Here is a 24,337-nt window from a genome sequence, read left to right as displayed (position 1 = left end):
TTACATGCCCTTTAATAAGTACATTTCAATAAATTATATATTTCCATGTTCCATTAATTTTTATTATCTACTATCTCGTCTTAAATTACTAAAATGTTTATTTTTGATTAGCGTTGAGCTACAAACTAGCAGTTATTAATTCCAGGCTCATGAAAATTCCAAGTACACTAAGTTACCAAAAGAAGCAAATAAACTTTTTCAGTTCATATTTGGTTTGTTTCGTGCCAGAAAAATTCAGTGGACCCCAAATTTCTCTGAATCTGGTTCTAAACTTATTTTTCTAGCTAACTTGCGTTCTCCCATGGACCTGAATTCTCCTGGTTTCACGATGAAACTTCCCGAATGCACTCAGTTCTCTTGTCGCAAATCATTTCCATTCTTGGGGAGTATGCAAGTGCTGTGCTCATCCTTCGTCCTGCTTTGTTTAGTGCTTGTGCTGCATAATCACACTGAATGTGCCAGAAGGGTGCTACGAATGTCCATGGAAACTTTAAAAGTGGCGCATCAACATATGGGCATATGGTTTCAAATGAGAAGAGGTCATTTAGCCCACTAAGCCCGTTTGTTGCTAGGAGCAACCTCATCTCAACCATTTCTCGAAAGAAGCCAGAGTATCGTCTTCTCGATAACATTGTTGGATAGGTTGTTCCAGACGCCTAAACGATAACCCATTCAATACCAAGAGGTTTTCTGCATGAATGTAGATATTTCAGAGGCACACCTTTTAATGTCTACATTGACATGTTGTCTTTCTACCACACTTTCACAGCTAGAATGTGTTTTGGTTTCAATCTGCAAAATGTTGTGAGGTGTCAGAGTAACAGAGCCTGTACAGAGTCTTCCTGCGAGCAACATTTTTCAAGCAGTCATTGGCTTGCTTGGTTTTATCGGTGAAGTAGATCAGTTAAAGAACGCCTGATTTCGTGCATGAGATCTTGGGCCATCTTCAGGTATTACGCAAAAGTGTGACGAAGTGGTTAGGACTCTGTACTCAACACTGGAAGATTCTGAATTCAAATCCCAGGTGTGGGGAGAAGCTGTTATATCCTTGAGAAATGTAATTTACTCCGATTGCTTCAGTAAAATACCCAGATTACAATGAGTTACAATTCTAAGTCACTTTTAATGAAAGCGTTGCTTTTCTTATCAATTGTTGTTGAAGGTTGTGGTAATGATAATAATTAATAATATCCTAATGTGGTCTTGTTATCATTGGAGGTTTTCATGTGTATCTTCACACGGCTATATCATTTGTTGAAATGTACTTAAACTCACTTCAAACGCTCAGAGTAGGTATGAGTAATTTTTCTGGGAATGCTGTGAATTTTACATCTCGCATCAACAATACCCTTACACTATTATAATTTCACTTAAGTGCCGACATATGAAGAGCCGAGTATGTTATACTTGATGACCAGGTTACATACTCGGTCAGTCCAAAGCTCTACATGCACACATCTAACCAGTGGTCCTTTCTGATGTTTCCTCAGCACAAGAGGCTCGGTTCTGCTGTGGCCTTTGGGGGAGGCCAGGCCAGACTGCTTGAGGAGGGAGCCGTGCCCTTGCCTCTGCTGGCCTCAGCGGGAACTTGTGTTATTGAAGTGGGGGAGGCAAACTCTCAGGTGGAGGAGTCCCCATCTGCAAAGAAGTGGATGGATTCTATTGCACGTATTCTGCAGAGGTACAGGATACCTTGTGGCACCCTTTCACCGGGCAGTTATGAGTAAAGAAAAGGCAGTACTGCAGAACGTTTAAAAAGAAAGCAGAGACCTCCTGTCCTTTCTGCCTCATCTAAACGGACAAAGCTCACTTTTATTTTACAGCTTTAGTTTACTGCCAGAACAAAGCATGCTATTCATTAAAATCATTCGATTGCAGTGTTGCTTCATTTCTGAAGTAATGAAGCATTACTGTGACATTGCTTATTTTGAAAGGGGCAACTAAGAAAGAGTGCCAATGCTAATTAGTGCTGTGATAAATCCAAACTGCTTCTGAAACGACTGTAATTATACCTATTTATACCTATTATCAGTATGGCTTGATTATGTGGGAGTGTTAAGGGCACACATCCGTGCTTCATAATAGTTTTTTAATTATTGGAAGAAGCACTGTGTGAAACTTTATCTCCCATGAATCATTTGAAAGCAGTAAGTGACAATGTGGCTTGAGCTGTGAAGTGTCTTTTCCTCTGTTGTTCTTGTCCTTGGGTTGATAGCGTTTTGTATTTTTATTTCTGGGTTAGGAATGGATTTCGGTTCATTTCTGAGGCAGAGATTGGACTTGCTGCCGTCTATGTCGCCACAAACATGTACTGCAATCCAGCATCCAGGATCAGTTCAGGTGGGTTTGTTTTGGGTTCTGATGACAAATACCTTAAATGTAAAGATGCAGCTGGATAAATGGGAATAGAAAAAAGGAAAATGTAATCAGTTTTATTGCATGTTTTAGTCCGAGCCCCCATTTTTAACTGGTTTTTAAGTGAGCTTTGGTGGTGAGTTTTGTCTGCTTCATACACATGACAATCGCCATGCACACTGACTGGTTACGACCTCAGAACCTGTGCAGTGCTTTGAGATAAGGGGTAGTTAGAGTTAATTCCATATTAAAATCACTTAATCCTTTCCTTTGCTCAGGACATTTACTAGTCAAATGTGTTTCATTTCAGTGTCTAACTCTTTTTTTCTTTTTATTTATAGAAGCCGCCGTTACGGTGAAACCAGCCCTTCCCAGTGCGACTCAGAGCGTGGCGGTGGACGAGACCGTCATGTCTGCCGGCACGTTGAACATCACGGCCTACGCTCAGGACACCGGGCCCTCTCAAACCTGTGCCAGGTACCCCACTGCTGCATCCACACCCGCTGAGCTCCACCCCGCCGGCACGGGGCAGGTCACGCTGCTGTGCCTTCGCGTCGTCCACCTCCTGGTGAAGTTGACATGGTGTCATTTTATGTGGCAGAGCGTCTTGTGCCCCTACTGAGATATTCCTCGGCGGAGTGCACTTCCTTTTTTACATGTTCCTTTTTAAATGTGGCTCCATTGTAAAGTAAAGGCTGAGTTGATTAGCTTTAGCTGTATTGAAGTAATTCACGACACGGCCACGGAGGATGTTTTTTCGGTGTGTGTAACGACAGTATTTATGTTTTAATTGTTTTGTACTTAAGTTCCAAACACGACGATTCCTGTTCCATCTTCACAGTGGTCACAGGGGTTCCAGAATTCGGGAATAACATGTCTGGTGCGTTTGCAGAATGGACACAAGTGGCGAAGGCCTGGTGACGGAGACGCCAGAGAAGCAGCAGAGGGGCGAGAGGTCGTCGTGGGAACGTGCTGCGGTGAAGGAGGCCTCGGGCACTTGCACTGTTGCAGAGTCTGTGCTGGCGGACTGGGAGAATGAGGGGGGTCAGGCCAGGTATCCCCCCGATCCGTCCAGAGCCACAGTCTATAATCACCTGACCGCAAACAAGACTCCTTCGGCCAGCGGGAGCAGAGCCGATTCTTCACAGTCGCAGGCCAGGCCCCTAACCCTGAGTAAGAAGAGGTAAGATCTGCTTAAATACTACAAACCGCAAGTACAGAGGTGGCCATGATGAATTTAGATTTACTGTATAAGGTTACCTATTCGCTGTGGGAAAAAATGTATTTTACAAATGCACTTTAATTTGAGATTTAAGAAATGCTTATTTGCTGGTTTGCTTTTAAGGTCAACCGAGTTGGAAACAAGACGTTATTCATAACATAGTCAGCATGTCCATGCCGTCCCTCTAAAACGCAGGAACAGTTTTGTTTTTACCCGATTTATGAAATTGCCGTCGGGAAGAATTATGCAGCGTTTGTGCCCTCCTGGTGTGTTAAGAGTGATGGCAGTCTCCCTGGAAGTTATCACGCAGGTGAAAGTGTGCAGATCGGATGACCGAGCTGACAGTAATGTGCACTGTGGTTACGCCTTGTGGAATTCCAGTCAGTACTACAGAAAGGAAACGGCATAAATTCTCCGGTCGGGTGATGAGGTGACCCCGGGTAGCTAGAGCTTCCTTTGTTTACCTTCTCGGCTGTTTTTAATTTTTAGCTTGTCTAATCCTCCCACGGTATAATGCTAGGGCATAAAGAAGATTCTTAAGACAACATTATTATCTGAAAAACGTGATGGTTTTGGTATCCATAATTATAATTGTGCACTGTTGGGACATAACGGAATAGAAGATTACAGGTATCTCTGCATTTTGTTTATGGCATACACAAGTAAAAATAGCCATTTATGAAAAATATCATAATTACTCAGCAGCAAGTGATAATAACGCAGTGACACACCCTGCCCATGACCGTTCCATAACATCGAAGCAGAGATGCTTCTCTGTTATACTGGTGCTTTATTGTGTCAGAAAAAATTAAATTAGTATTTCTGAACCACATGCTAAAATTTCATATTTTTTTTTAATCCATTGGAATTTTCTCCAAAAACTTCCATTTCTGTGAGGACATGGTACGAAAGAAAGATTGCACATCAGTATCTTATTAAAAAAAGTGCCAATTAATTGTCAGAGCAGACAGGTAAAATTAAAAACACCCTATGTACATATTTTGGTCTTGGAACCACATTTGGAGATGAACAGGGACCACTGATTCCAGTTCACCCACACACCCTGGGTACCGCCACTAATAAACTGGGTCATTGACTGCCACAATAAGCGTTGGAAATAGTGCTCTTGAAATCCGGCACACTTGAGATTCATTATCAAAGGTAACCGAATCGATAGCAACAGCAGAGTCTTTGGTGGCAAATGCCATCGCTGAAAGCAATGAAAACATGTTGTCCTGTAAAAATTGACATCACGCTCACCCCAAAATGTAGCAGGGGAGTATAGGATGGTTTTTCGAGCTCGGTAACTGTACAGATCCCACTAATCTTTGCTCGTTGTTTCTCTGTTCAGATTCTGACAAAGACTTAAGGTTGTTTTCTCCGTTTTCTCTGTTGAACTGAAGCCTTTATCTTGAGTCATGATTCCAAATGGAGACATAATCACTTTGACATTTAAAGATTTGGACCAAAAGGGTCAAGGTTGAAGATTTAATCAATCCTCTTGTTCCTGACAACAGCCTCATCTCATTCCATTGACTTGTACCTACGGTTTTGTCTGAAATTACAATTTTTAATTTAATTAGTATAGTACCCACATGACAAATCAGACACTGACACATCAATAATGCAAAAAATTGAATAAAACAAGTTTAACTTTTTCCCATTGACAAGCCTGTACTGTTACCAGCAACGGTTGAATATGTGTTAATTTCCCCACATCATTAAAAGCCAAAGCCAATGTCATCAGATTTTTTAATGAATCACTTTCAGTATATGCAAATGGAGTTAAGGGGGTGTTTTGACAGTATTGCCCTGCGTCATGATAAAGCAGCTATTATACCAGTAAGCCCTGTTTTTGAAGAGCAGCAAGATTAAAAGACATTATTTCCATGATAAAACAGTTTTATGAATAGCCCCACTGTGTGTTCTTGTCTAAACTCCAAATTTTTAATTATTTTAAAATTTGGGATCAGCCTGGTAAAGCACAGTTGCTGTAAAAAGAAGACCACAAAGCAGATAGCTGAAAGCAATTTGCACAACCTGCTGCCAGTAAGATGCCAGCAGACCTTTTCATTTAAGGTTGGATCACCAAATAAGAGGACACTTCTGGCACCATCCCCTGAATCTGATTTGTGTTCTTGTGTAGGGATCGCGACAATGATCCGACCCCAGGCTTGCCTCAAGCCAAACAAGTCAGGCTGACTGGTGCAGAGCACAAAGCATCAGGATCCTCTGTCCCTCAGCGGAGTGACCCTGTAAAAAACCACCCGCCGAGTCCGGCGCCGTCTGAATCCTTCCTCACGAAGCGCCAATCAGCGGAGGAGACCCAGGTCATGACAGATTGTGGTGCGGGGACGTCCAAGGACTCTGAGCTGGCCCGCGGATCTGGCGATGCCAACCAGAAGTCAACATCTAGAAAGAGGAAAGACATGACCCCTGATTGTGCTGGATCCGATGCTGTTATTTCAGAAGCAGAGATGGAAGAGTTGGCGTCGATCATGTCCGAACCCATGGATGAGGGCCAAGATTTCTCAGTGAATGCCAGCAAGAAACAAAAACTAGAGCCTGCAGTAAAAGTCAAGCAGGAAGAATTAAGTGTTGAAGAAAACAACAATAAGTCGGAGGTAAGCATTTTTTCTCTGCTCTTTCCATTTCTGAAAAGTTTAGATTAAGTCCAACATTGGACATAACAATTATACTGTAAATCCTTCGCCTTTTATTCTGCTGTTCAGTTTTGTTTGAGCTCAGGCATTTAAATATTTGTTTAAGACATCTCTATATTGGTCACCACTTGAGGCCAGGAGATTGGAAGGATGAGTTTTGTACAAACATATTTCAAGTCAGCATTGTTTATGCACGCAGTTCCATTTCTCTCTAAGGTCTTGAAGCCAGTTTCCCAGGAACCAGTGGAGCAGGAAAGGGACATCAAATACAAGATCTCCGCTCTAAAGAAACAAACTGATGTAAGCAGCAGTTCCAGCAGGGTTCAAAATCTTGGATTTGCTTCAAGACATATTGGTGATGATATCGGTGTTATAGAACGGTATAGTTTCTAATACTGCACTGTTCTGTGCTCCAGGAATCTAGAGTAATTAAAAGTGAAGAGACTCAGGACTTTCCACGCAACCTCATTGTGACTGAGTTTAAGTCCCTTCTCGTCATCAGACCGACAAGAGCAACTGCAGACCTGCCACAGTCAAGCAATGTGAACGGAAAGAACTTTAAGAAGTTCAGAAAGGTTAGTCATGGTTGTAATCCATTATTAAACAATTCATAGTATGCCATTCACACCTTAACAAGCTGCGAAACATACTGGCCAGTAAAAGATTATGGAAGACAGTTGTTATTAAATTTGATAAACACTCTCATTAAAACACCCTTTTTATTTGTTTGCAGTTTAATGGGTTCTGTTGCCAAGTAAAGTATATGATAGCTCAAGAGGCGATGGATGACATTGTAATTTGAGCAGGGGTCCAAGGTGTGCAGTTTCACAATGCAGGGCAGCAAGGAAAGGACCAAACTAATGTGCTTTCATGCTGTCACATTTTAACAAGAAGACCCATTGGACTAGATGGCTCATATGCCGTACTCTGAAAGCTCTTTCATGGTAGCCTTGCCTCCGTTTTCTACCACTGTAGACCACAAGACAGTCAAACAGAACTCTTTGGACTTGCTATGCATTGAGTGGCATGCAAGCCAAAATAAAGATAGTTATAGCTTTTGCTAAACCATGCATAAAGAAAGCATTACTTACCTGCAATATTATGAAGGTAACAAGCAGGAAATTGCTATCATCGATACACTCACATGTTTGCATACTGCTTAGCAATAACACTTTATCTTGTGTCTTGTGACCTTTCTTGGTTCCTAACTCAGTCTTTGTTGTTGCAATGCCCTTCAGGTGGCTTTTCCTGGAACTGCAGGCCTTCCCAAAATTATTGGGGGGTCAGACCTCGTACCTCATCAGACAAAGAACTCCGAACTAGAAGAATGGTTCAGGCAGGAGGGTGTGGTATGTGCCTTTTTCATGATGGATCAATGGAAAATCTGTGCAATTCTAAAGAAAACTGTGGAAAATAAATCTTATTTTTTCAATCAAATTACAGGCAAAAAGCCAGTATGAAAAAGAAGACTCGATTGCAGATGATATCTTCAGGTATGCAATTTATTTTCTGGGTTTAGTGAGGTTTAGTGAGGGTGCAATAGACAAATTTTAATATGACCCGAGTACCGTTTGAGGAATTTTAAGTGAAACATAAGTCTTAAGAAATAATTGAAATATAAAAATAGTGTTTAATATATTAAATTAGTGTTTAGTGTATATCATGTACTAAAAATATAGCAAATAAACTTGATTCAGGGACAGGATGTACTGTTATCTCCAACTGTATTATTAAAATGCAGGTTTATTCCCTGCTGAAAAGAGAAGAAAAGAAACACAACGTTTGGGTGTGGGTGTCACCTGCAGAAGGCTCCACAGCCGAAACGTTGTGTTTGTTTTCTTCTTTTTTCAGCATAGAATAAACCTTTACTTGTTCCTTTGCAGTGTGCGCATGCTGACGCAGCCACCTACTTGAACTTCTTATTAAAATACAGTTATGTATGGCACATCCCTTTTTATATGTTTCAAAATCCTTATATAGTGAATGAAAGCTTGGATCACAAATAAGCCTGGAGAAAAGTGATTTTGTCTTTTAGGCCAGGTAGTAGAGTTACAAGTGTGATTTCAGACAGCCAGTGTTTTGTTAGATTGTGCCTGCTAAAAGCATCAAAGCTTCATCGCAGTTTGGCTGGGAAGACCCATCATACCAACCATGGGAAGGTGTATTAATGGGATTACAGAATGGAGAACCACCGTCATTCCTATCTGAGCAGTATAAACATCCGCTTAAACATACAGTACAGCCAGTTCCCATAGACATGTAGGGCTCTTAACAAACATTACTTTGTTACGACAGTGAGTCATGAAGTCTTTCCTTTGTAGCCAGATTAACAGCAGGGGTGCTTCTGCACAAATGTCTCCCCTCTGTCTCTTTTGAAAAGTACGGTACCGTTTTACATGCTACATGCCGCAAGACGCAGCTTTTGGAATGGCAGCGTGGACAAAAGGGCTGAGGCAGACAGCGTCTGGTTTATCCAGCCCCTGCTTTGATCGCAGACGGAAGTCATCAGGGCATGTAATTGCTCCACTGATCGAGCCCTGCAGTGGTGGCTGCAGCTCTGGGCAGCTTTAATAGCACAAGGCGGCTGGGCTAGAAAATAGTAAGGTAGCTTGGATCAAGGCAGGCCTTGTTCTTTCACAAACCCTCTTTCACTGCTGTTTGGTTGTGCGTTCGCGCTGTGGAGGGAAAGGGCAGGGTTGGGGGGAGCTCTGTGTGCCATTGTTGGTTGTTTATTTCACTCTTTGACATGCAGTCAGGCAATTGTTTCAGATGTGACCACCATATTGGTACTGATGAGCGATATTGGAAATCCTGTATCCACAGAGGTTCGTTGTGACAGACCAGGGTTATGGCCATGCTTTGGCTATGATTTGAACAGCTTAAGATTCTCAGCTTGCAGTTGTGTGTTAGTGCCACGTGAATGTCACGCACGTGACGCTTGCACACTGGAGTTGAAACTACATAGTGTCATCCTATTGAAACAGGATTTGAAATTTCAGGGCATGCTAGGTGTGTGGTTATTTATTCATCGTTTGAATGTTTTAATGAAGTATAAAGCATACAGTGATAAGCTGTGTTGGCTGAGTAGCTATACACCCATCCATTTGCGAGTCACTTCTTCCAGTTAAAGGTCACAGGGAAGCCAGAGCGCTGTCCCAGCAAGCAGTGGGAGCAAGGCAGGGTACCAGTGCTGGGACACCAGTCCATCACAGGGAACACACTGATACAAACACGCACTCGCAGCAGGGCCAGTTTTCCCAGCAGCCATTTGACTACAGTGTACCAGCATCTCTATGGACTGTGGAAGGGATCCAAAACACCTGGAGCAAACCCACACAAAGCCGAGGAGAACATCCGAACTCCACGCTGATAGATAGATCCCCAGGACTGGACTTGAACTCGGGGCCCCAGAACTGCAAGGCCAGCAATGCTGACCACTGTGCCACGGTGCTGCCAGTGGTAATACACATACCACTTAACTATAAGGAATTATTTGAATGCTAAGCATTAGATTGTACAGAAGCATTAGAGCCATGAATAGTGTGATTGTCCTTCTTGAGCAAAAAGATCTACTGTCAGCTTTCGCAGGTTGTTTAATAGGTGCAACATGTACTGGAAGAGATGAACTAAGCAATATCAGCACTGAACACTGGCTTTTCCCTGGCCTCCCTTTCCTTTCTCTTGCACATCGTTTCAGTGCTGCTTTCTCCCCCATGTTATTGTCAAAGGGTCAGAAACCAGGCCATCCCTCAAGGTGGAAGAGAGTGTTTGTTTTCCTTACTCCTTGTTAATAGTCACTCAAGGAAGGGAATTTTCCTTCACCAGCATAATTCGTCTTGAGCCTTGAGAAATCACTGTGGTGGTTGCGTCTGGAATGGTTTTATAGGAATGGTGATCAGCAGTAGTTTGCAGTCAAACAAGAGTCAGGAACATATAATCCTTATAATTTTGGTCGCATGAGGAAAATTGAGATATCTTTATACTGTATCGATGTCATCTGGTCCCCTGAAAAGTATGGGTATTGTCAATCTTGTGGATTGGGTTTAAGGTCAAGCTGTAAAAATCAGCTCATTTCACATATCCAAGTTACCAGAACAACTACTGCAATAATGGCCTTTTATGTGGTAAAGATGTATGCTGAACTCATTTACTCTTGTTGTTCCAGTTCTTAACCTGTTTAAGCAGATGCAGGAAAACTGGTTGCTGCATTTGTGTGATTCTTGCCTGTTCTTCAGGGAATCTGTGAGAGTTGCCTGGAGACAGTGTTAGCTGGTAATTAGATTTTCAGCTAGGTGGTGATGTCATTTGGCTCTAAAGCTGTGACATTTTCCTGCCTAAGCAAAAATGATCCGGTGAAGGGGATCAGTTTTTAGTGAAGCAAAAATGTTTGATCACTAAATCATTGTTCTCCGCCACTCATGCAGAAAGAAAGAACATCACGTTGGAGTTTCAAAGAAAAACAACTTTTTTTTTTGGCAGAGAAAAACAGACATTTGGAATGGGGGAACTTTTGCGTGGATTAATTTTTTAAAAAGTTTAAATTTATTTTAGAAATGTTATTATTAATCAGCTTATCAGGTCATCTTTAATCAGCATGTAGATGGATGTGATAGTTTTATTAACATACTGATTTTTTTGGTCTTGTTAATTTTTTTAGATATGAACATCAAAGAGTTAAAGACACACAGATTGTTTTAATCTAGTAAATGTAATTTACTAAAATATGATAACTAGAATCGTTAGTGTTGTTATGCCTGGCATTTATTTTTGACCAAACCTTTTACGAGAGTAAAGCTTTGAAATCAGTCAGGTATGATTGCTGTAAGTTATACTCAGCTACTGGCCATCACTGAGATCTTCAGCCATGTTATTGAAAATGTTTCTTACTTTTTACAGGTATGAACCCAAAATCTCAAAAAGAAAGTGAAGAAGAAAAACTGAGTTTTCTTTTCAGAACATGAGGTTATTCTTTACTTTTATCCATTCCTTGTCTTAGAACTTGTCTCATAGCATTATTTTATTGCAGTAGTTTCCACTGTTTTTTGTCCTGCTCCTCTTCAGAGTGCTTTCAAGGTATTTTGTTCTGAAAGAAAGTTTTTCAATGTTAAATAGACAGATTTCAGGATTTAATTGGACTATGTTTGATGTAATACTGTAAAAATACTTGGTAAAGTTTAAAATATCATTAAGGAAACATACTGTACAATAGTTTAACTGCCTGTGTCCGTTAATAGCACTAAAGTTCGGCATAGAGGTGTAAAATGTAGCTCTGAACCCAACTTTTCAATGCTTGAGTACTAGCAGCACTGCATTGTGAAATACTGTAAGAACAGTTAAATATATTCAGTGGAATTTCAGTATTGACTCGTTAGCTCTATAGGTGTCTCAATTTTAAAATTTTGTCTCCAAGACTGATGATAATACAAGCGTTTTTCAGTCACAGAGTGATTGTACGCACAGGCAATGTTTTCCTTTTTTTAAGTGTGACACATGCCTGTTGTTATTGTAGTTAGTTTGGAAAGGTCTGTGATGTTACTTGTTAAAATCACACAGAATGTGACAGGAGATGCATAAAAGCCACTAGGATATTCTCAGATTCACAAAGGATAGTCAAGTGGTACACAGTTACCGAAGTGAATGTGAAAATTCTTCTTTTATACTCTGCAGTAAAAAATTAAAAAGAGTTTTGTGTTAACGGGAGATGTAATAGGCAAGTCTTTAGCTAAAACACTTAAAAGCTGATTATTTTTAAAAGATTTTATTGTTCATAATAAAAAATATATACAAAAATTCCTTGTTGTAGCATTACTCAAAAATGACAGTTTTCATGCACAAAGCAGCTGTTTGTTTTTTTAAAATATTCACACCACCTTTATTACAACCCACAGACTTGGTACATGTGATTAAAGTAGAATTTGAAGACATTTATTGATATAAACTGTGATGGAAATCTAAGGAAGAGCACCAGTGAGGAGCAGTGTCTGTCTCTGCTAGATACATAGAATAATGTGTTTTTGTCACCTGTAACTTAATTTCAGAGCTTTGCTTCTATATGATGAATTCAGCCTGGTGTAGCTACAGTACCTGTTTTTTGGGGTTTTTTTGCACTCTCACCTTCAACATGTTTCCTTTAAAAGCTTGGTGTAGTACATTTAAGAAGGCTAGCGCTGTAAGAAAAGGCCTTTACACAGAAAGAAGCAAAAGGTTCCTATATTTTCAGGAACAAACATTCCAGTTTTAAAAGGCTTATTTAGTCTAGACCCTGCTAAGTGCCTTTGATAAGTCTACTTAAAATATCATTTAAAAACTGTTTCAGTTCTAGTAACTAGGAACAACTATTTGGCACCAGACAGATAAAGTAATAACTTTACACACAAGTTGTTAAGATTTTTAAGAAAATTATCTTAAATTCAATCTCATGTATGGTATATAAATATACATTCATTTTAAATTTATTTTGCATAGAGGCTTTAAGAGTACTTCATCCATTTCAACTGCCCAATATCAGTAGGGAAACTGGTAGGAAAACTGAAATTAATGCATTAAATCTATTTCAAATCAAAGGTATTCATTTACCCTGCATGTACATTATTTATTAAATTACTGATTTCTTGGCACGAACCAAGCCTGAAGAAATTTTCACACATTTAATGTTTTTCTTTGTGAAGTCTAGTAATAATAATGCAATAATCTTTGCATTATGCATTTTATATGATTTACAGACTGCAGATTTGTTTTCTTCAAATTGATGGTTAAGAGATAACCTTACAACAGGTCTTGTTTTGTGGTCCATTTTTGTATCGTATAACACAAGTTCAGAATTTGGATGGTACAGTATAATGAACTTTAAATATAAAGTTAGAAATAAATTTGCCTTTGTGTTTAACTCCACAATTAGCAATGTAACAATTCGTAAAGGTTTAGAAGGTTTACCATCTCAGACCCCATGGGCTTGTGTTGTTGTTTACCTCTTTATGCTAAAAAATACATGTGAATGTGAAAAACTGGACTGTGCCAGAGCCTGGATCCTATACCTTTCCTCACACGCAGGCTAATCCCACTCCAACACCTCCTCCCCCGTCCGTGATCAGCTTCCCCTTTTTCTTCAGTCTTTTCGTGAGGCAGCTCGAGATCCCCAGCGCGCCACCTTTGAGGAAGCGCACAAAATTATCGCCAACCAGAGGGCCCATCGCAAAGAGGTTGCTCTCTTTCGTGCACTCGAACGTGTAAGGATGGATGTCGATTGGGTTCTGTTTACAGGAGATCGGCTTGTTGGGGTCCAGACCCAGGTATTGTCCTTGGTCTTTCATAAAAAAGAGATTGGGGTGGGTGCCTATCAACACCAAGGCCATGGAGATCTTGAAGACTTGAAAACTGTTGGCACTTTGAAGGACGCACTTCATGTCCGGTTGGAACGAGGCGACGCGATGTTCGGGGAAGCTGGAGTAGTCTGGGAATAGGCTAGAGGCTGCAGCGTGAGAGCACATCATGCGGTAGACCTTGTGATACTCGGGATAGAGCGTCTCGGGAAGCTGCTTGAAGATCAAGCCGGGGTCGTCCACCCGTTTCCGAAAGACGTGAAGTATCGAGATGTTGTTGTTGTAAGCACACAGTATGGCATCGGCCGCGCTGAGTCCCGCCCCGACGATCAGCACGGGATCCGAGCTCTGCGTGATGTTTCCTTTGCTTATGGCAGCTCCTAGGTCTGATATGCTGTGGAACACGAAGGGCAAATCTTCCCCTTCGACCGCCAGCCGGGCTGGGGAGTCAGAGGCCCCGGTGGCGAGCACCACATTCTCGGCAAACAAGCAGAAAGGCACGTGGGAATCATCCCCAACCCTCTGGTAGCCTCTCACTTCCCAGATTCCTTGAGGAAAAGACGCTGGGCCGTTGTCTCCCTCCTCCACGTCCTGTTCGGAACCAGCTGCGTCTCCTCTGTCCACCATCTCGATTACGTCCCCCTGCGCTCGGTGGAGCCTCAGCACAGAGGTGACGTAGGCGTTGTCGACGAAGTTCTTCTGGAGGCCCATCAGCTTGACGTAGTTCTTATAGTAGGAGGAAATCTCTTCCGGGGTCGCTCTGTCATTAGCAGCACTCCTGGGAAAGGAAACAGAATTATTATTTAAGCTGATGACATTCTGGTGTACTGCTAGGTGGAGTTCAGAACTCTTTCATGCTTACGTTTCCAAAACTTTACTACTGCATGGTGTCTAAACACCCATTCTCTCCATTACCTACCCTTATCGCAAATGGATATTTTGTTTTACAGTAATGTGACTCTGATTATATCCCTAATCTTAAGGCTGTGTTTCTCTGGTAACGGGAACTCAATCTATGAATGTACTGGATTGGGTCCTAGTATAAAATAGGCGGATGCCCCAATCCATCTCCATAATGCCTTTCCAAAAGTATAAAGGATAAGTCCCAATAATCGCTGTGCTGTGTACAGTTTGCTCTGATGGGAAAAAAAATGTCTTCTGCTGCTAGAAGAACGTGAGGTATGAACACATTCTGATGTATCACACCTGTTGCAGTATCCACTGCCGCATTAAAATGTGTATGGAGAACAAACCAAGGAACAACTCAGGGAACCAACGGTCTCTCACAGTACAACAGGCCTCAATATTCCACATTCAGCAATTTGATCTTGGGTTCCCCATCCTTGATTGTTAAATATTGTATAGCTTTACATAAGGGTTGGGTGAGAAAAAATAAATTCCATGAATAAAATAGCTTCTTTCAGACACATTGTACAGTGTATTTTTCGGGGCTGATAAATTTGTCAAAATGTGCTCTTGATCATGTTCTTTAAAACGTAACTGTTAGATATGCTATATAAACACAATTCAGTTACATTTTAGCTCTAGATATATAGCATACACAGCAAGCAGTTCAGTCGCTGTACTATTATGTCGAAATAAGAATAATGAGACGTAACACAATAATGATGAAAGCCTCAGTTCAGAGCCATGTTAATTCCTACCATAATCTTTGATACCTTTGAAATGTTTAAATCCCCTAGATGTGTTCAGCAGTCAGAGTTGGATGCTGAACCTTTCTGGAATTTAGGAACAAGTAAAGGTTTATTCCATGCTGAAAAGAGAAGAAAGGAAACACAACATTTTGGCTGTGGAGCCTTCTCCGGCATGTTGTGTTTCCTTTCTTCTCCTTTCAGCAAGGAATAAACCTCTACTTGTTCCTTTGCAGCCTACGCCTGCTGATGCAGCTCCCTGCTTGAGCTACTTTCTGGAATTTAGTTTCTTTCAAACTCCTGTCATAATATTTATGTGTTTGGGTTGACTACAATTTGTAATTCTAGATATGGTCTATTGAAAATATAAGAACTACATCTAAAGATCTAATTTATATTACACGTACATTTTTTAAATGACTTAAAGTTTGTTATTCACAGCCCAAAGCTTTGAGGTGCTGCAAGAGGTGTAATACTGCAGAACAAATACACTACCTCTGCTGCTTGCACGTGCAGAAAGCATCTTTTCTACTGTAGAAAGGATGCACAGAGGATACTGGCACTTGCAGGGAATGCAGAGATTTTAAAAGATTAAGGTCAAGAGTGAAACCCGTAAAGGTGTGTTTTGGTATAGTTCTGTTACTCTTCATTTCACAGCGTAGACATTCACAAATTCTTCAGTACTGTCAGTTCAGTGCATGTGTTGTTGATGTGAAAAGTGTGTGGCAGTTGCTGAACATCCTAACTGTGACTTCAAAGAACAGGCCTTCAGCAAGAACCTTTGCTGATAAATGATCTAAACTACCTAGCCACTGTCGAGAGGAACAATTTCATTCTTTGGATTAAGTGATACCGATTCCTCTTGGATTCCTCTTGGATTCACTTGGGGTGTTATTCTCAATAAATAATTTGATGCGATTTCTTTTAACATTTGGAAGTGGTTGTTTTAAAGTGTGTTACACAATTCTAATACTGTACTTTTGAGTCTTAACTTAGTTTTCTGGTTTTAACTTTAATGCGCTTAATTAGTATCATGTAAGCTGACCCATTTTTATTTTAAACTATTAGGTTTGTCCTTCAAGGCAATTGAGCTAAAATGACATTCCTGGAACAGCTTTAAGGGAATCAATGTTATTTTTTCATGCAGTTTTATGACTTACTTGGGAACGATAATGAGGTTAATTTGTTGTAGCCACATTATTTTCCTACAATGTGCTTCACATACGCAATTGAAACCTCAAAATTTGTATTTTATTTTCTCAGTTTATTTTGGCTATTCAGTTAATATTCGTTTTATTTTGGCCAGCATGCACTACAGTTCATTCAGAGTATCACTGCATATAAAAGCTAAAAAGTTTTTTTTTTATCTAGGTTTCCTTTTTAATGCAATCACAAAGATTCCTAGTGCTTTTATGGGCGGACTTTCCTCAGACACAAAAATGTTATATGTCTCCTTATAAGGCTGTGAAAATGTTGCCATTTTCCATAATGGTATCATTTTATTTGGCCATTACTGAAAAGAAACTTTGTTGAGGTGATGATGTAATTTGGGTGGAAAACACTATGCATTTTAAGAAATTAAATACTATCCGCAGTTTACATTTTTCGTTTTTGACTAAAAAGCAACAGTTTAAATAAATTTACAATTTAACAGATGTAGGCACAGGGTTTTAACATAACATAACATCATCATTTAAAGGATGTCTGAGCTTAGTTGTGCTCTCAGTGAATCGGAAAGTTGGCATAAAAAAAAGGATTAAGCACTACAAAACAACGTTTCTTTCAAAATGCACCACTGTGCAGAATTTGTATGTGTTTTTATGATAAGAAGCTAAATTTCTGATAATTGATGCGTCTTGCCTTTGTCTAGTCGGCTTTTCTGTCCAGAACATTTCTTCTCATTTCTCAAAAATATTGATCTCTGTTGCCCAGTGTACCTGTGTTTCCCTGCAGTCAGGTCTCTGTAGTTCACTCCTGGGAGTTCCATCCAAATACCCAGACTGATAGTCAGCATGGAACCTTCCATTGCCTGAGAAAAGTGAGTATATAGTATCTTTATCCACTAAGGAACAACAAATTACTCTTAGTATGCTCATTTGAACCATGTTTATCAGTAGTGGTGATGTTCTAAATGAAGAAAGAGCAATGACCACTGGCCTAGCACCGCTCATAAGATAGATTTGCTGTCCTGGCCTGAAGACAATGCAGTCCAAAAAGGGAAGACTTAAAGCAGTAAAGGAAAACAGAGCGAAAAAGTAGCAACCACAAGATCAGCAAAAAGCAAATGACATGCAGCACCGCATATACAATAATAATTCCAAAATTAAAAAGGTCTGATTGCGTTTGTATAGCATTTTATTTGACACTGAAGGTTCTCAAAGTGCTTCTCATACTGTATAGTGGGGGCTCACTTTATCCACCACTGGTAAAGTGGTGGACTGGATCTGTGTCCGCAGCCCCATATTACACAGCCAATCAGGTGGAAAAGTGAGGTATTGTCCTCCCAGTGGAATGAAAGAAGAAATTTAGGAAGGCCAGAGTAAGACTGAAATTCTGCTCTATGGGTTAGATGAGATGAATGGCCTCCTCCCACTTGTAACCTTGCTTATACTCTGAATGAATAACACTGGCAGTAGCATTAATCTTTGAATAGAGCAATGGAATCTTAATCAGGAAGACTGTGGTTTAAGGTCTCATCTGGAGGATGGCAGCTCCTTACCGGGGCATTAGTTTAGAAATCCTAGTGCAGAAGGAAAAGCACCACCTATCTGTCCACCAAGACATCTCCCTACCTAGAACTGACATGTGTTACTCTTCAAGACAGACACCTGCTAGAACACTTCAATTCACAAAGGATACCCAAATTCCTGAGAGACAGGAAAGAAAGAGTTTATCCCAAACTGTGCTGCAATCAAATTTCTTTAAGATCCTCCACGTTGGTGAGACAGTTCACTTACATAGACCACTTACTGTATTTTATTTATGAAAAGACCTCAAGTTTATATTTGAAGCTCTGCTTGTAAGGGGGTACGTAATCCTCTTCTCGTGTATGAATTCCTACAGTGGATCTTACTCTATATTGACAGAGCTGAATTATTTGAAATCCCCTGACCGTATTGCAGCCGACTGCCTCTCGTGGTCGTGCCCTGAGTGCCGTGGGTCACTCACATGCCAAGCTCCTCCTGGGGTGCCTTTGCCCAAGACCAGGTGAGGGATGTGATGCTGGTGCTCCAGCCGCCAGGTCAGCACGGAGGGGAACTCGTATCCAAAGTCAGCGTTTGGGTGCAGGAGTGTATCGAATAACACTGCCGCTGGATTGGAAGACCTCCCCTCCAGCCCCTCGCTCAGGTACTCTAAATCCTGAACCACACGCCACACGTTAGAACTGCCATTTTTCTGGGTGGCTGATTGGATGCCCAACACATCCTTTCAGTGAATAAACAGATGTTTTAAAGTGGGTGTCTAGAAAGCCCAGTATGTTGTACGTCCAAAATGCTGCTTTACCAACTAATTCCTCAGATGTATTCTTAAAAGACTTCAGAATACTCGGAAGTCTTTAATTATTTAAAACGCAAGTTTAAGTTCCAGACTGAATGCATCCCCTTACAGTACATCCATTACTCTTAATTTTGATGACACGCAATTATCACTGGACAATCTAAATAATGTACAGTACCACACAGAAATTAGAACACATGCCCAAAGATGGCAAGATTAATCTACATATTCGAATTTTTGCTCATGAACTGTTGCATAGTATTATAAATAATTTTGATAAGAGATTATGCATTCCAATTCAAACAGTAGGCAACTGCAGGCAACTGAGAATTTCTACCTCATATTTACCTGATCAGTAATAGAGAGATGCTTTGCCTCTTGTAGTTTCCTGAAGAGAATAGGATTTGGATGTACAGCTCCACTGTCTAGATAAGGTCTGTATCCTGACAGCAAGTAAGACAGGCATATTCCCGAAGGACCATTTCCTAGACAAGAAAAGATGAGTGTGACATGATGTTAATGACATTATTATACACCAATAAACTAAATTACTGTCAACACCAAGAAAAGTGTCAACAGTGGCTTCTGCAGGAAAGGCATTATTTTTCTCATTCTCTCTCAGTAATTATAGAAATTGTTCTTCTAACTGAGCCCAGGACTAAAAGAGTGCCAAAAAAAAATAATATAATAATATAGTATGCATAACTATTAATTAAAAGAGAAGAGCAAATTGCAACAAATACTGTATACTGTGAGCCTCCTCTTCCTTAGAATGAGCTCATCTGTGAACTGATGCCCTGGTAAAAACTAACAAGCCAACAGAGCCTGAAGGGGAACACAGAAGGAAGACCCTTTACTCAGGTTCTGAGTACAGCAGCAGAAAAACAGAAAGCACCCTTACAATCTTGACGATGACATGCCCAATTCCTACATTTCTTTGGTTAGGGTCCAAAATACAGGAGGCAAAGGGGTTATTTTCTGTGGTAAAAAAAATGCCTCTGCTGCTTTTGTATGAAAGCACGCACCCAGGCAATTACCTACCAATAATTACAACTGGCACTGTCAGTGGGTGGTCCCTGGGCAGAGTGTTTTCTTCTAGCAGTGGCATTGTGGCAGCCAGAGTTGGCACTGTGAACCAGAGACCCCGGTCTGTAATGCACTCACTGCGGAAAGGAAAGGCACAAACTTAGTGTTCCCCCCCACCCAGAAAAAAAAGATGTTGCTGCAGCTTGAAAGATGGTCATTTTGATGTCTACTGGTTATGCCTCAGAATGCGCCGCTGGGAGATTCTGTCCTATCACACAAACCACTTTTGTCACTGAGAGAACCAGTTAAGGCTGGTTTACAGTGCAAGCGAGATGATGTCACTGCCTGTGATCTCGAACCCTCATCCTTCACAGGGTCTAATGTCACTTCCAAGACCCAGGGGACATGTGACCCCAGTCAGTAACATCTGGTTCACGCTGCAAGCCAGTTTGCTGTGACTCTACTGGGCTTTATCTACAGCCTTAAAGAAACATTCTATCATTGCCACCTGTCAGAATTCTAACTTTTGCACTTGATTTCTTCTTTTTCTATCACATTTTAAATTTCATTACAGACCAGTAATAATTTATTTTCACAATAATTGTTCTCAGGTTTTAAACATTGAACTCCAAACAATTTCCTACCCAGGTTTGAATTCTGCTCACAGAGACGTTATAGTCTTTCTTATGTTCATAAGTGTGTCGAAAACTGGGACCGAAAGCAGTGCTCCCCCAAAATGAGTACTGTGGAAAACAGTACCAAATCTGTGGAACACGACAGAATCAGAAGAGATCATGTTTAAAAGGTGTGTAAAAGTGTAACTTTGTGTATCTCTTTCCAGCACTGAACCAAATATTAAATACGCCTGTTCATCGAAAAAGACCATATTTCACATTGAAAGTCTAGTCAAAACACTAAAGGCACATCATTCTCATTACAATTGTAGTCTATGTTTAAGGTCAAAGTAAATGTTATTTCCTGTACAATTCATACTGTTGATGTGCAACAAAATATTTGGAATGTTAAAAGTGTGCTGAAAAGGTTTGGGAAGTGCTATCATGAACATGGTCCCCTTGAATTGACTGATTATTGGGCTATTCAGAATATAACACTGAAAACTATACACTAATGGCATAAGAGGTCAAAAACCACAGAACATTTATCTAGCTATAAATGATATAAATGATCACAAAATAGAATAGGGGCTAGGAAAAGACTATTTTCCCCCACACCTTGTAGTATTAATAATTTTCTGGTGGTAAATTGGTTTTGCACACAAACAACCACCTGAGTGTGTCTTTCTGATTATGACTGGCAGCCCTAATATCAGGTGGCTTGATCAGGGAAATACTAAACACTGCAGTAAGTAGAAATTGCATCGCAGTCAGCTGTGGAAACAGCATACATAGGCAAACTGCCTACATCTATACTGTTTTAACAGAACAGCAATAATCTCATTGAATTACTGTACAGTGATATAAGCAAAGTGTGCTTCAACTAAAAAGATCATAACTGGCTACAGTACATACTGCAGTATAGGCTCTCATTCTTTCTTTCTTACACCTTTCATGTTACATTGTGAAATTGTGAATGTGGTGTTTTATTTTAAATTAGATTTCCAAAATGCTTCTGATGCTAATTTTTAAATACCACTTCTATTCAGAAGCCGAGTTAATAACCACATCACTTGTTTGTTATTGTTCATTGTGGCAGACCTGAGACAGAAATCAAAACTATTCAGGGTGTTGTTGTGGTGCACAGAGCCATGACCACAATAACACTGTAATGCATTTGACTCACATGGATCTCTGTCTGCTGTCCCATGTGGAAGTTCATTTACTCAGTCGTCGCCCTTTAACAAAAGCTAATTATAATCTTATTTATCAAGGCTCAAATCAGTCAAACTCATGATTTGAATGTGCCATTGTGCAGTGACAGAAACAAATCCCTTTGATCACATGTTGATTTGCTGAATAATCCTCCCACTGGTGTTTATTTCTTTTACTGGCGGTCTGTAAAAGCCCACTGCATGTGGTTTTTTTTTGCCCACTTGTTTACTCTTCTCATTATCCGGTGTGTTGCGTAAGAGCTTGGATCAAGGTAGCATTCAGCATTTTGACTGAACGTCTGAAAAGGTCATTTAATTAAAGGTGTGCTTGGTTGCAGCCGGGAGCTACCACTACCCATTCATGCACACAGAAACACTGTTTAGCTGTGTTACACGTTTTTAGATTTAGTTTTAAACTATAGAAAAATGAAAGTCAAATCATGGTTATTTTCTCCTGCTTTTCTGTACTTGGGACATCTTGTCTGTGCTAAACTATACCATTGTTGCAGTGCCATAGTCTTCTGAGATGAAATAGAAGACCATGCTGTATATTGGGGCAATCATATAGATTAAGTTAAAAAGGTAACTCAGAATAATTAGTAAGCAATTTTAATCTATCCATTCATTTTCTAGCAGGAGAGCCTGATCTATCCCAGTAAGCACTGGGAGCAAGCCAGGGAGGCTGGGTAGACTCTGGACCGAGTGCCAGCCCATCACAGTGCAGACAATGACATGCACACTCTAACACCTACAGTAGCGCCACATTTTACCATAAGCCAATTAAGCTGCCAGCATGTTTATGGCTTGTGGGAGAAAACCAGAGCACTCAGCAAACACTCCCACAAGCACAGAGAGAATGTAAAAACTCCACAAGGTCAGCACAGCAGGTTCAGAACTGAACCCAGGGCCCCAGCACTGCAAGACAGCCTCTGTGCCACCATGCAAGCTCATGATTATTTTAGATATACATAGAAAAGCCAACGTTCGCCGCTCAAGTGCAGTTTCACTTTTTAATTATATGATATACATCAGCTCCTGTATTGTTCATCTTTTGTTCTGTTTGACCTGAATGGTGGTAAGATTTTTTGGAATAATGGTCATTGGTGTTAACACTGGAGACAATGCACATACACAAAGCTTACTGTGATCCCTGTCTAATTGTAAACACATATCCTGCATTTATGTCTCTTTTTCTCGTTTAGTTTCCCGTGTGGTAAGGAAAAAGATTTCCTAATAAATTAATGCACCAGAGTAGAGCTGTGGTGAGTGTTGTGAGCTTGTAATCAGAAGCCTGTGGGTTGATCTCCCAGGTGGGTCACTGCTGTTGGTGCTTCACTCAGGTCAGTTCAGTAAGATGCCCTGCTGAGTGGAGAACTGTAAGCTTCTTTGGATAACATGTCTGTTACTTTTATAATAAAAGTGTCCAAAGTTGATCCAAAATATGTTTTATTGCACTTTAAAAAGAGAACTTTAAAGATCATGCTTTGAAAAAACAATTGCAACTATACTGTATGACTATGCTGTGCATATTGCAGCATTTTAATTTGTTTGTATCCCATTGAGATTGGATTGTAAACTCTGATAGTATGTTCGGATTTAAAAATACTGTATATGTTCATCTGGCACTGCAAAAAGCCCAAGAGAATTTCTGGTTTTGCACTGAAATGTCATAGATCTATTCCAGTCCAGTTTTATTTCTTGTAATTAGTGCAATTTTTAGTATTATTCCTAGTATTATGTTTTAGTAATTCCCATTCAGTATATAATGATTTATTCTAATGCTAATGTTTCCACCTTTATTCCGTGTTTACGATAACTATTATTTCTTTGAATGTGCTTGGCAAACCTTAATCCATACCTGAATTCAAGAAAAAACTATGCACACGCTTTATAAATAGAAATAAAATGCCACTGACACACAAAATAGAGCACAAATACATTTCAGGGGGTTATAATCATTGAAACCATTAGCTGTTTTTTAAATAAAGTTAATCGTCTCAAGACAATTGACCCGCCAGTGATCCATTTATAAAAGGGTGAAAAAATACAATTTAAACATATACAGTATACAGCAGGAAAATATTTCAAAAACCTAATTGGATGCTTTATTTAAAGAAACATTGCTTTAAACTATTTTGATACAAAATTAAATTAAAATCTATACACATAAAAATCATCTATATTGAGATGCATTAGGAACGCAACAAATAAGTATAAGAGTCAATATAGTTTGTCGCTTTTTAAATTCTTCTCAGTTTAACAATTAAACATTTATTATTATTATTATTATTATTATTATTATTATTATTATTATTATTATTATTATTATTATTGCAATAAATCAAAGTGTTCACGCCTTGTAACCTCTATCGATCTGCAATCCTAAAGGACTACATAGATGGTTCTGCCGGTGCACGCACAAATACAGGATGCGAATTTCAAATACACTGTATGAAGCGCAGTAATATCTGTCATTCCCTAAATTAGATTTAGGTCACGTCCACGGCCGTGCCATGTCAGCATTCACAATCTGTACGATTACCGGCGGACACTATACAGTAATACTTATCCACCTTACCTTCTCTGATTAACGCTCCTCCGAAATTCTCTTTTCCTCTCAAACTAAGCCCCCCTATGGAAATTCCTAGCCGTATAAATAGACAGTAATTAGTGGGAGGATCTGTATCACAAGTCATGAGATGACAAGGACTGAGGTTCTTGAAAGATACCGCTGTCACCGCAGTGTGGCGCACGGCGATTTGCAAATTCCTCAC

At 40.1% G+C, this 24,337-nt stretch overlaps 2 protein-coding genes across 3 annotated transcripts in view; one reads left to right on the top strand and one right to left on the bottom strand.

The window, feature by feature from the left end:
* The window catches only part of nbn (nibrin), an 18,030-nt gene extending 6,000 nt beyond the window's left edge, over positions 1–12,030 (top strand). Inside the window, exons 7-16 of the mRNA XM_069194796.1 lie at positions 1,491–1,681; positions 2,243–2,340; positions 2,697–2,832; positions 3,248–3,538; positions 5,724–6,201; positions 6,457–6,540; positions 6,657–6,815; positions 7,479–7,589; positions 7,684–7,733; positions 11,137–12,030. Of these exons, the coding sequence (XP_069050897.1) occupies positions 1,491–1,681; positions 2,243–2,340; positions 2,697–2,832; positions 3,248–3,538; positions 5,724–6,201; positions 6,457–6,540; positions 6,657–6,815; positions 7,479–7,589; positions 7,684–7,733; positions 11,137–11,167 (1,629 nt within the window). The 3' untranslated portion in view covers positions 11,168–12,030. The remainder of the gene's footprint in view (positions 1–1,490; positions 1,682–2,242; positions 2,341–2,696; positions 2,833–3,247; positions 3,539–5,723; positions 6,202–6,456; positions 6,541–6,656; positions 6,816–7,478; positions 7,590–7,683; positions 7,734–11,136) is intronic.
* osgin2 (oxidative stress induced growth inhibitor family member 2) lies at positions 11,983–24,337 on the bottom strand. Of its 2 annotated transcripts, XM_006636132.3 has the most exons (6): positions 24,142–24,337; positions 19,751–19,872; positions 19,058–19,194; positions 18,380–18,571; positions 17,149–17,240; positions 11,983–14,337 (listed from the first exon to the last, which is right to left on the bottom strand). In XM_006636132.3, the coding sequence occupies exons 2-6, from the start codon at positions 19,815–19,817 to the stop codon at positions 13,281–13,283; spliced, it is 1,545 nt and encodes a 514-aa protein (XP_006636195.2). In that variant the 5' UTR covers positions 19,818–19,872; positions 24,142–24,337; the 3' UTR covers positions 11,983–13,280. The 2 variants fall into 2 exon arrangements, with proteins under 2 accessions (XP_006636195.2, XP_069050898.1); XM_069194797.1 differs by lacking the exon at positions 24,142–24,337 and having other exon boundaries at positions 19,751–20,312.

The sequence above is a fragment of the Lepisosteus oculatus genome, chromosome 10 (assembly GCF_040954835.1).
Source record: "Lepisosteus oculatus isolate fLepOcu1 chromosome 10, fLepOcu1.hap2, whole genome shotgun sequence".
Lineage (NCBI taxonomy): Eukaryota > Metazoa > Chordata > Actinopteri > Semionotiformes > Lepisosteidae > Lepisosteus > Lepisosteus oculatus.
The sequence above is the reverse complement of the archived record's forward strand: the minus strand, read 5'-3'. Positions and strand labels throughout refer to the sequence as shown.